The sequence below is a fragment of the Miscanthus floridulus genome, chromosome 1 (genome assembly GCF_019320115.1).
Source record: "Miscanthus floridulus cultivar M001 chromosome 1, ASM1932011v1, whole genome shotgun sequence".
In the NCBI taxonomy this organism is placed as follows: domain Eukaryota; kingdom Viridiplantae; phylum Streptophyta; class Magnoliopsida; order Poales; family Poaceae; genus Miscanthus; species Miscanthus floridulus.
The window spans coordinates 17,067,015-17,078,418 of record NC_089580.1 but is presented as its reverse complement, the minus strand read 5'-3'; the positions used below and the strand labels follow the sequence as shown (position 1 = coordinate 17,078,418).

The 11,404-nt window shown below is 45.6% G+C and overlaps 1 protein-coding gene across 1 annotated transcript; it reads left to right on the top strand.

Moving 5' to 3' along the window:
- The first annotated feature begins 8,393 nt into the window (after nucleotides 1-8,393).
- LOC136474447 (UV-B-induced protein At3g17800, chloroplastic-like) lies at nucleotides 8,394-10,988 on the top strand. Its single transcript, XM_066472023.1, has 3 exons — nucleotides 8,394-8,658; nucleotides 8,944-9,242; nucleotides 9,799-10,988. The coding sequence occupies exons 1-3, from the start codon at nucleotides 8,530-8,532 to the stop codon at nucleotides 10,616-10,618; spliced, it is 1,248 nt and encodes a 415-aa protein (XP_066328120.1). The 5' UTR covers nucleotides 8,394-8,529; the 3' UTR covers nucleotides 10,619-10,988.
- Nucleotides 10,989-11,404: the final 416 nt, after the last annotated feature.

Genomic DNA, 11,404 nt, shown 5'->3' with positions numbered 1-11,404 from the left:
CTTCCAGAGTAGATTCTCGGCATGGTGTCGAGTACACCAATGATGGTGCAAAGGTGCATACCCCTCTAACTGCTCTCACACAACATTAAGTATGCCCTGATGCCTATCAGATATGACACCAACCTCCCTGCCAGGCCCAACCACGTGTATCCAGACTAGCCTCAAGAACCATCCCCAACTATCATTGTTCTCCTTCTCAACCAAAGCAAATGCCAAAGGAATAAACTTATTGTTCGCGTCACAGGATATGGCTATAAGAAGTGTGCCCTAGTATTTACCAATCAAGAACGTACCATCAATGGAGAAGACAGGACGATAGTGCCTAAAGGCCTTGACACACTGAGGGAAACACCAGAAGGCACAGAAAAATATCTGCCTCCCATCCTTCCATGCATTAGGTTTTGGGATGTACTCATAATGCATGCCTGGATTCACCGCTTTGATTGCATTGAAAAGAAGTGACAGCTGCTCATACCCATCCTCCTAGTCCCCATATATCATCTTCCACGCTCGCTGCTTAGACCTCCATGCTTTACCATAAGTTATCACATATCCTTCATACAACGCCTCAACGGTCCTGATAATTATTCTCACCTTCATGTTGGGTTCTCCCTACAAAATTCCCATCAACCGCTTGGCAATGAGGGTAGATGTCAACTGCCGATGCCTCAGTGTCAGCTCATGGTCAGCACAATTGTGTGGCCTGACAACTTTTGTGATCTTCCATTTTCTGGTCACCTATTGCTTCCTTGCACAAACCCTCCATGGGCAGCGTTCTTTGTCACACACAACTGTGTAACGACGCTCCACATATCAATGCAATACCCTGTAAGGCCTCTTTCGTATCACTGCAAAAGCCTACAACCACCTCTTCAAAGCAGAAAGGTCATTGAACACCCTCCCCTCCTCAATTACCATGTTAGGACCAGCCTCAGGAGCTTCTAGGAGCTCATCATCACGTCCTTCTGCAAACGCCTAATCGAAATGAGCAAGATCACTGAACTCATGAACTCTAGGATCATGGTGGCCAGGAAAGATATGCCTCATCATCTCACCATCACTCTCCGTCAGCTCTCCAACAGGACGATCATCATTAGAATCAAGAGCCCTAGCCATCTCATATGGCTCCGAATCATGCATAATTTCAACACTATTAGAGCCACGGAATCCATCTCCAAAGTGCACTTGTGCAGCAACATGGGGTACATCCATATTCTCAGGAATGTCTCCTACAACACCATTACAGAAATGAGGAAAGAATGAAAGAAATAGATGTAAGAAACAGGGTAAGCTCCCAAAAACCATGCAGTTAAGACACTTACTCGGATGATTCCGTGTCAAAAGAATCTCATAAGGAGGATCTGCCATGAAAACATGAGTATGACAACCATCTTCAAATACCGCATTGGGAGCAGATTGAGCATCAGGAACCATAGGCGCAATCTACACATGTAGGTAAGATTCCGGAATAGGAGGGTCGATGTGTGCCTGATGATCCATTGCTGTGGTAAACCCATGAGGGATTGGATTAACTAACACCCGACGCACAACCACATCCAAACATAGCAGCTAGCTCTTCATAGCTGATCTCATATAGTTCTCCCACTGATCCGCACAACTAATTGAGATCATTCGCCTAAAGATGTTCGGAGGACAACCTAGGTGCAGTACACCATCAACTGCAATATCATCATCTCCAAAGCAATGCAGCTCCTTCTGAGCCCTTGCAACTATCTCACTAAATGAAGGCCTATCATTGAATAGCACAGGCATGCTTTGCATGTCAAGAAACTCAACATATCCATAGCGATCGCTTTCAACCGTGTCTCCATGATATATGGTCACTAGGTTATCCATCTATTTCAAAAACGTAACGAAACACATGTCCTTTAGTCCAAATTAGACGATAGATAGTACCTAACAAGTACTTTCTAACTACAAACTAAGTAATCAAGATAATAACTACGTATATATTTATAGTGTACTCACTAAATAGCTAGATCATATGTAGTTAACTACAAATATAACTACATATCTAAGTAGCTATCTAACTATATCTATTTACCAATGTATCTATGTTTCTATCTATCTACATATATATCTCACTAAATCAACTAATTGAGTCATCACAGTAACTAGTAAATAACAAACACCAACTAAATAGGTACATTGCATATTCATAATTTTTACATTTCTGGGTCGACGGACGACGGGCGTAGGTCAAGGCGAAGATCCGGGCCCACGGTGGCGTGGCCGATGACAGAGGTGGCGCGCGGCGGGCGCGGGGTGCCCGGCGCTCCGCGCGGCGAGTCCGACTCGACGGGCGCGGGAGGCACGCCGACGGTGGACGACGGCAAGGCGGGGTGAGGCCGGCGGTGGAGGGGGGCAAGGCGGGGCGAGGCCGAGGCCACCGGTGGAGACCAAGGCGAGGCTAAGGCGAGGATGGCGGTGGAGGGCGTGGCGGCGCGGCGCTGCCACCAACCACGGGCAACGGCGTGAGGGCACTGCGGCGCGGTGCGGGCTCGGGCGAGGGAGCAGCAGCGGCGGCGGCGCGGCGCGGTGTGGGCGCGGGTGGGCCCGGGCGCGGTGGCGGGCCCAGGCGCGGCGGTGGAGCAGGCAAGGGCGGCGGCGATTTCGCGGTGGCGGGCGCGGGCGCGGCGGTGGAGCGGGCAAGGGCGGCGGCGACGGCGCGGGCAGGGGCGGCTTGGGCGAGAATGGAAGAGGAAGAGGCGCGGGCCGGATAGATATTTCCGAACTTGGCGCCAGTCACTACGGCGCCGAGCTCAGCGCCATAGTGACTGGCGCTGAGCTCCCTAACAGGCCACCCCACCGTGCCCCCCGCTTGCTCGGCGCCAGTCACTCTGGCACCGAGCTAAGGGTGCATTTCCTGAATTCTTTCCATCGGGGATCCATTTATGAGAAACTTTCAAAAAAAAGGGTCAAATTGTAAAAAATTCGGTCGTGGTGGCGGCGGGGTGCTCCAACTCATGCTCCGTCTCTCGCTGACTCAACGGCATGGATGGAGATATGCCGCCGGGTAAACCCGCGACAGCAGCCGTTTAGCACCATCCTCATCCATAACAGCCTCGGGTTTCGGGGCTGTTCGGCTGCTCCTATTTTGCAATATTTTGTAATATTTTTTTCACCCAACAAATCAGCGACGACAGTATAAAATACAGTAATTCCACTGCTACAGTATTGTTTTCTGAGACGGGCAGAAGCATTTTTCAGCGATAACGCGCTCACTCGATTTCCGAGGCGTCAGATAAGCCCGCGCCTGCGCGTGATGAAAGAGTCCAGCGCCGTGCCAAGGGCCCACGCGCGTCTTCGGTGTTGGGTCCAGCTGGCTCACAGGCTCAGCAGTAACTACAGCACAACATTCACCGACTGCTGGCTCTGGCCCCTGTGCCGCTTTGCGAGAAACAGCAGTTAGGGGGTGTTTGTTACTACAGAGAAATTTTAGTCCCTGTCCTATCGGACGTTTGGACACATGCATAAAGTATTAAATATAGACAAAAAAATAACTAATTGCACAGATTGTGGCTAATTTGCGAGACGAATTTTTTAAGCCTAATTAGTCTATGATTTGACAATGTTGTGCTACAGTAAATATATGCTAATGACGGATTAATTAGGCTTAATAAATTCGTCTCGTAAATTAGTCTCCATCTATGTAATTAGTTTTATAATTAACTCATATTTAGTTCTCCTAAATAGCATCCGAACGTCCGATGTAACATGGACTAAAATTTAGTCCATAGAACCAAACACCCCTTAGACCCTACCGTGGACCGTATGCATGCACGTAGTTTGGAGCAAATTACGTCTCAACAAACCATATTTTACTACTTTTACTTGGATAAATTTTATGTTTAATTGATATAATTAACTATTGGTAAATAAGAATGATTAGAATTACTCGAACAATTATCTGATTTTTTGTCTATTTTATTTTCTGTATGTTTTTTTAGTTTCCCTTCGAAACTTTTCAATTTAGCTTTCATAGAAATAATCTGGGTAATTTTTTGTTTAATATTTTTATATTATTTAGATAATTTTGTTGGTTCATTTAATTTCGAGAAATCTGTACGACGCTTGAGTGTTTTTGGCGCTTGGCGCACTCGATTTTCGGACCGTCGGATGCGTCCCTGTGAACAGCAGCAAGGGGCCGCTGGTGAACTCTGTACTGGCATGCAGCTGCCTCTCCTGTCCTCCGGCCGGCCGACCACGAGCCTGCCACAAGGCATGCAGATTACATCTCTATTTAGTTGCAGATTACATCTCATCCGACTATACTTTACTATTCTTGTTTAAGTGTAAGTTTTATGTTTAATCGGTGTAAATTGATTGTTCGTAATTTTTTTGTTATTTTTCTGTAAGTTTTATTTGGTTTTCTTTTGCAATATTCCAATTTGGTTTTCATAGAAATAATCTGGTATGCTATATGAAATTTTTCCTGATTTTTTTGTGTATTTGTATGTCATTTTTTTTTTGTCTCTATTTGGATTTCTTCCAATTTGCACTTTATAGCACTTGGCGCTGGTGGACTCTGCCGCAAGGGATCCTGTTTATAGCACTAGTATGGCCTGTGCGACATTGTTGGAGCTGCCTGCGGCTGATGCACGACGAGAATAATTTTGTTGTGCAGCTTCCCCCATTTTTGTGCTCCTTCGGTTAGGCGTTCCCAGCCTAGAACGGCCAGGATCATTTCCAGACCAGTGCATAGTATAGTTTCAGGCCATTCCGGGGCTCGAAACGAACGGGCCCTGAAGGAGGCAGGCATGCTCGCTGGTGCAGTGCAGTACTGGAAGGAAAACCTGACTGACTGAGAGTAGTTTTTTTTTAGTTGACATTGCATTGGGATTTATAATGTATTATAATTTATAATGTATTATAATCAGCTAATGTGCGATATAAGCTGATGTAATTGGCTCAATGCATTTCCATTGTTATGGATATGAGTTAGGATGGCATTGGTAAGACTACACTATTGGGTGTAAGCCCTTCCATTATCCCTGCAAACACCCTGTTCGCTTGTTAGTTTTAGCCAAGCTTATTCAACCAGCCAACAGTGTTTTTCTCTCATAATAAACCAGCACTAGCCAGCCCAAACCAGCCCAGAAACCAACCAGCGAACACGCCAAAAATGTCAAAAATGTGCGAAGGGAATATCCCTGCAAGTTGTCTTGGACAAGATGCCGCCAGCAACACCTTGGATCCTATGCAATGCCCGTCCTGCCCATGGAGAGTGATGACTGATGAAACATGAACCATGACTTCTAGTACATTTTTTCATGAGAGATACTGATATTTCTTTGTTAAGGCCCCGTTTGGAACGGAGGATCCTCAAAGGAATTTCAAAGGAACTAATTCCTATGGATCGATGACGTCACTTGCCGTTTGGATCACAGGAAAAGAGCCTGCCGTTCCTATGGAATGGGTAGTATTCCTCCACAAAACACAGGAAGCAAAACATTCAGTCCGACTTGAAGTTTTCGCGGAAGCCCAAGACACATGCGCGTGTCAGTGCGTGCCAGAGAGAAAATGGAGGTGGGCAACGGGAACAGCAGGCGATAGGGTTGTTTTAAGGTTGTTTTATTAGACACTGATGATGATTGTTTTTTAAACCTACGTTTTTCCTGTGTTATAGATTCCTGCGTTCCAAACACCCCTTCTAGTTATTTTTCGCGTTTTTCCTTTCCTCTGTTTTACCACTACACACTCACCCCATTCCTACGTTTTTTCCTATTCCTGTGTTTTCGATTCCTGCGTTCCAAACAGGCCCTAAGTATTTAGACAGCACGGTAATAATAATAATCTTCAGGGGCTTACTACGGTCTGTTGATCATTGCAAATTAATCTTCTGAAAAGAATTTGCCCTGGTTATCCATATAGAGCACAAAAGTCTTACTTTTTTGTTTTTGTTTTGAGGGGAAGCACAAAAGTCTTACTGCCCACAAATAGAATCACGGCTAGAAAAAAGAACCACGAGTCCATGACGAACGAAAAAGGATCATGGGCCAGCTTACAGGCCCACGCAAAGCCTACAGTAGGCTAATCACGGTTGAGAGCCTCTTAGATAACCAGGCCCATCCAGCTTCAGATAATTATAAATGGAAACAGCCAAAATTTTCTGGCGGTGGGCGCACGTCCACGGCACCGAATCGACAAGCTGCAATGTGCCTGGCTCTCTCTCTCTCTCTCGCGCGCGCGCCGTGTCTGCACGTCGACCTCAGCGGATCGGCCTACCTGATCAGACCAGACCGCCAGATCAACTTCGGCGCTTCGCTTCTCCACCCTCTGCCCGTGCGGTGCCGTGCCCGAGAGGCGAGAGCACTGAACGAGCCCACGTCTCCCTCCGCGATCTCCACACGCGCACGGGACAAACGCACGCAGATGTCCGGCCCGGGGCAGAGCACGAAGCAATGCAGTTGCAGGTAACGAAACGGGAAGGAAGATCTTTTCTTTCCGCTGGTGATCTCGTCGGTTTCTGGCGCAGAGACGCAGGGCGCTGCAGCCCGCACTCGCTTTGTGGCGACGGTGAGTTGAGTTCGGGATGGATCGTGATTCGTCATTCGTGAGGCCGTGGAGCTGCCGGGTCACGCGGCGGGCGGCGCCTTACGAGAGGAGAGGAAAGACGTCCTTGTCCACGGGGAGAGTCGGAGACCCCTCTGGAGGCTACGTGGCCCCGTGGATGCGTCCCTGCCGATGTGTTTGGAGCCGGAAAAAGAACTGTATGCCGTGCGACGGCGTCCAGATTCAGAGTGACCTGGCCATCAACGTCAATAACACCCTAATAAACATGTCCTTCTCACACAAACAAAATATATGTATCATATAATATATCTGAAAAAAGGAAATCATATAGTACTAACTAATCGGACCAGTACGTGGCATCCACTACACTCATCGTCACAAATATTGATGATCTCTTGGCTGTTGAGCCTCTGCACTCTACTAATCCGTGTTTTATTGCTTCACGAAAGAAAAAACGAAAACAACAACAAGAACAGTGTGATCATGTATGATTTTGTGAATGAAATCTATCAGCTTTGTCAGGAAGATGCTAATCAGTAATCACACATAAGTTTAAGGCCTTATTTGGATGCGAATGTATTTATCCTCAGTCAACATGTGTTGAAGTGGATTGAAGTAGACTTATGAATTGAGGTGGATATATATATATCCAAACAAGACCTAAGTGGATACACATGCATCAAACAAGACGGAACATGGTCGTTAGGGACGAGGTTGAGTACTTTCGCCTTTTAGCATCGAGTGTGCCTGAAGAATGGAATTGTCCGGCTGCAAAGGGCCCGTGGCCACGAGCCAGACGTCAGGCAAATGCTGCCAACATAAGAAATTACTCTATCATAGGTTTAAAGCTAGAATTACATTTTTTTATTAGTAACCGAGTGTTCATATCGCTGTCTCAGAAAAATAAAATTAGAGCACCTTCTAGTTACTTCTAGAACACTGTGAGGTTCTGTCTTCCAAAAACACTTTCCATGGATTATTTTTAGACGTGTCTGTATGCTCTATATTTTCACTCCTAGCTTATATATAGGGAACCAAACGAGCTAACCCACAAACTTATATATAGTTTAAATTTTATGGTTTACTCTTTCCATGTTCCTAAAGAAAGTTGTTTTGAGATTGTTTTAAGTTAAATATTTTAAACTTGACTACAAATAAATTATTTGGATAGAGTTTGAAAATATGAAAGTGATGTAAGTACATAGATTCATTTCGAAATGTAGTTTTATAAAAAATATATATTGACTATATTTTATAGTATAAAAGTATCGGTCAAAGTTGTTTTTTTAGACCGTGTTCATGTTCAAAACGACTTTTTTTTTAGGGACATGGAGGGAACGCTTGTATCTTTACTCATATATGGTTCAGTAGTGAGGTAAGCATAACTTGGTTGAATTTCTTATGAGTTCAAGTGCATTTTGTGCTCATAGTGGCAAGGTGGTGTTAAGGTGAATGCGTGCCCTGTTTATGTTTCTAAAGAAATACTACTCTCGAGAAATAAAGGTCGTCAAATCTTTTCTTTTAAAAAATAATCGTTTTATTTTTTAGATATATACAGCCTTTTATTTTACTGCAGTGCATGAGAACCATAGGCGCGTATCGTGACACTTGCGCCGTCGCCTGTAACTTTCCAGCCTGCGTGTACGCTTCCTGCTCATTTACAGTATCTCTTTCATTCACACATAATAAAAAAAAATTGGACCCGGAAAAAGAAAAGAAAATCAACTCGCCACCTGTTCTAACACGCGAGGAGAAAGAACACGGCGGCCGCTGTTTCTGTTTCGTTTCCGTCCGCGTGCTCTGACCCGCAGCGAGCCCACGGCGTCGCCCTATATAATTGGGGCCTCAAAACCTCTCCTCTCATCAGCAACGAACTCCAGTCTCCAACCAACCACCGCAGACAAAAGATCCCCAATTCCGTGTCCCCGAACCCCTTTCGAGTTCGCACGGGCTCCCGGCTAGATTCGTGCGGTCTAAGCTTCGAATCGGCGCATGGAGGCAGCAGTAGCCGCGGCGCTCAGGTCGCCCACCGCCGCCGGCCCCTCGCGGCGGTCCGCGGCCCCGGGCGCCAGTTCGCTGCCCTTGGACCGGAGGCGCAGCTTCGCCTTTGGCTCCATCAAGGTAGGAGGAGCTTCCGGTTCTCTCTTACGGCTGAAGCTTAGACGGGTGTTTGTTCTTTTAGACGGGGAAAGGAGAAAGAGCAGTTTGGATCTTATCATCTTCAGTTTTTTTGCGGCATGCTTATCTATTTTCTATTTTTTGTGTCCTTGCTTGTGGAGGAATGGTTTGGCGTGATTATGCTGCAATTTGTTCATCTTGTGTTTTCATAAGATTCGGTTTCTCAGTATAATTCGTCTGAGCATGGAAATGGAGTGGTTGCCTGACGCTGCTGGATGCTATGCGCAGGGTCTCGGGCGGCAGCAGCTCACCTCTAGGACTAGGAGGCGAAGCAGTGTGGTCAGGGCCTCCTGGTCCCCCTCGGAGTCTCTGCCACCGTCCTCATCGATCGCGCCGCTCAGGATGGAATCGCCGGCGGGGCAGCTACTCTCGCAAATCCTGCACACGCACCCGCACCTACTGTCTGCCGCCGCCGAGCAGCAGCTCGAGCAGCTCCAGACCGACCGCGAGGCCGAGAAGGAGAAGGATAAGGAGAGCGAGGCTGGCGACAAGCTGGCTCCGACAGGTGGCGACCTCGTGCTGTACAGGTAATTGTGGTTTTTAGTCAGTGAGTTCGTTGCCTTTGTTACTTACGGGTGCATCTTGCTATAAGAAGATAGGATTTGGTAAAGATGCTTGTTCTGAGTTATCCAATTGTGGATCCGGAGTATAACAGACTGTCACGTAGGAATTGTATAACTGTCTAGTCAGCTGAAATGTACATGCTGCATCCAGCTCAGATTAACTCGGTGTATTTTATGGATGGCTGTTTACATCCTTAAATATTATGTGGGATTAGAATAAATCTAGAGAGATGGCCATATCATATAGGAACTCTGTCAATTGTGCGATGCCAAGAGAGGAAAAGGACAAACTATTCTAGCCTTTTTGATTGAGATGGAGTGACTGTAGTTCACATATGAGCAATTGCTAGTTGTTAGAATTGTTTGGTGGTCCATACTGTAGCTTCCTATGAAATGGGAATATTCAAAGTTCATGTGAAAGTTCAGTCTTGTTTATTACTTCTAACAATGAACTAATTGTTTCCTGTGACTTGGAGTATTGGAGAAATGTTGGCTAATTTCCCTTGTTTTCTGGAAATAGGCGTATTGCTGAGGTAAAGGAGAAGGAACGGAGAAGGACTTTGGAGGAGATACTCTACGCTCTGGTTGTTCAGAAGTTTGTTGAAGCTGGTGTTTCTTTGGTTCCAGCACTCTCTCACTCCATCGATTCTTCTGGAAAAGTTGATCAGTGGACAGGAACTGTGGAAGAGAAGCTTCAACGTTTACACTCGTCCGAGGCCTATGAAATGATCGAGAATCATCTCGCTCTCATTCTGGGGCAGCGTCAAGGTGATGCCACTATTGCAGCCATAAGTAAGCTCCGAGTTGGCCAGGTCTATGCTGCATCTGTGATGTATGGTTATTTCCTGAAGAGAGTTGATCAGAGGTTTCAGCTCGAGAAAACAATGAAGAGCCTCCCTTGGGGATCGGAAGAGGAAGATAATGCTTTGAATCAAGTTATGACGACCGACTCAATGCCTTCAGCTCAGGCTTCTAGCCCTCATCCAGAGATGGGCTCGTGGACTGCTCCTGACTTCAATGCAGGAGGGCCTAGTCAATCTATCAAGCCTTCCCGCCTTAGGTCGTATGTCATGTCATTTGATTCAGATACACTTCAGAGGTATGCAACAGTCAGGTCAAAGGAGGCCTTTGGTATCATTGAGAAGCACACAGAAGCGCTATTTGGGAAACCAGAGATTGTAATCACACCTGAAGGCACAGTTGATTCTTCCAAGGATGAGCATATTAGAATAAGCTTTGCCGGGCTGAGAAGGCTGATCCTGGAGGCTGTTACTTTCGGATCGTTCCTCTGGGACGTTGAGAGCTTTGTGGATTCCAGGTACCATTTCGTGACCAACTAAGATGGTCATCCTAAGTGAAGAACGATTCATGGTTTACGGATCTGGTCTGAAACTGAATGTCTATGGGCTTCGGAAAGACTGTTGTACAATGATGTTAGACTGTGTTACCACACCCCTTACTGTATACGATGGTACCAATGATTTGCCCACTTTTATGGCATCACAGTATTGTAAAGACCAAACGTCATTAGCCTGATATTTGGCCGTTAGGTTCTAGTGACATCTGTGCTGCCCGGGGGTGCGTAGCGTTGTATTTTACGATTATCCCCTCTGTAAATTGTAAGAGCAATTCTAGGCTCCTAGCCAATTCTTTAGCGAAGCTATTATTCTCATTGCAGATTGCCGTTATGATGATTTGAGTTCTTTCGTCTTTTTGGGAGCACGTCCATTTTGTACTACAGAATTCTTGTATGTATTTGATACGTGAATAGGGATGAAGTTTCGTTTTTTTTAAAAAAAATGTATTTATTATTATCCTTTTTTTTGTGTGTGTTGATCCAAAACTCACTGCTTTGAACTACTGCACCGAATTACTAGTTCATTTTGTTTGCCAGGAATTACTCCCTCCGTGCACAAGAATGTAATTTTCGTTTTTCGAGAAATCAAACAATTTAAACTTTGACTAAATTTATATAAAATAAAAAAATACTAGCATTCATGATACAAAATAATTATCATTGGATTAGTTATAGAATATATTTTCATCATACATTTATTTGGAGACATAATGAACAAGTTGGTGGTAACCGAGCTAAACGTTGAATGATTCTAATTTGACTCTGACAT

Excerpts from the sequence above, each read along its gene's own strand:
- LOC136474447 (XM_066472023.1), top strand. The coding sequence starts at position 8,530 with ATGGAGGCAGCAGTAGCCGCGGCGCTCAGGTCGCCCACCGCCGCCGGC. Across the intron at positions 8,659-8,943 it reads TCGCCTTTGGCTCCATCAAG|GGTCTCGGGCGGCAGCAGCT; the intron begins GTAGGAGGAGCT and ends TGCTATGCGCAG. Across the intron at positions 9,243-9,798 it reads GGCGACCTCGTGCTGTACAG|GCGTATTGCTGAGGTAAAGG; the intron begins GTAATTGTGGTT and ends TTCTGGAAATAG.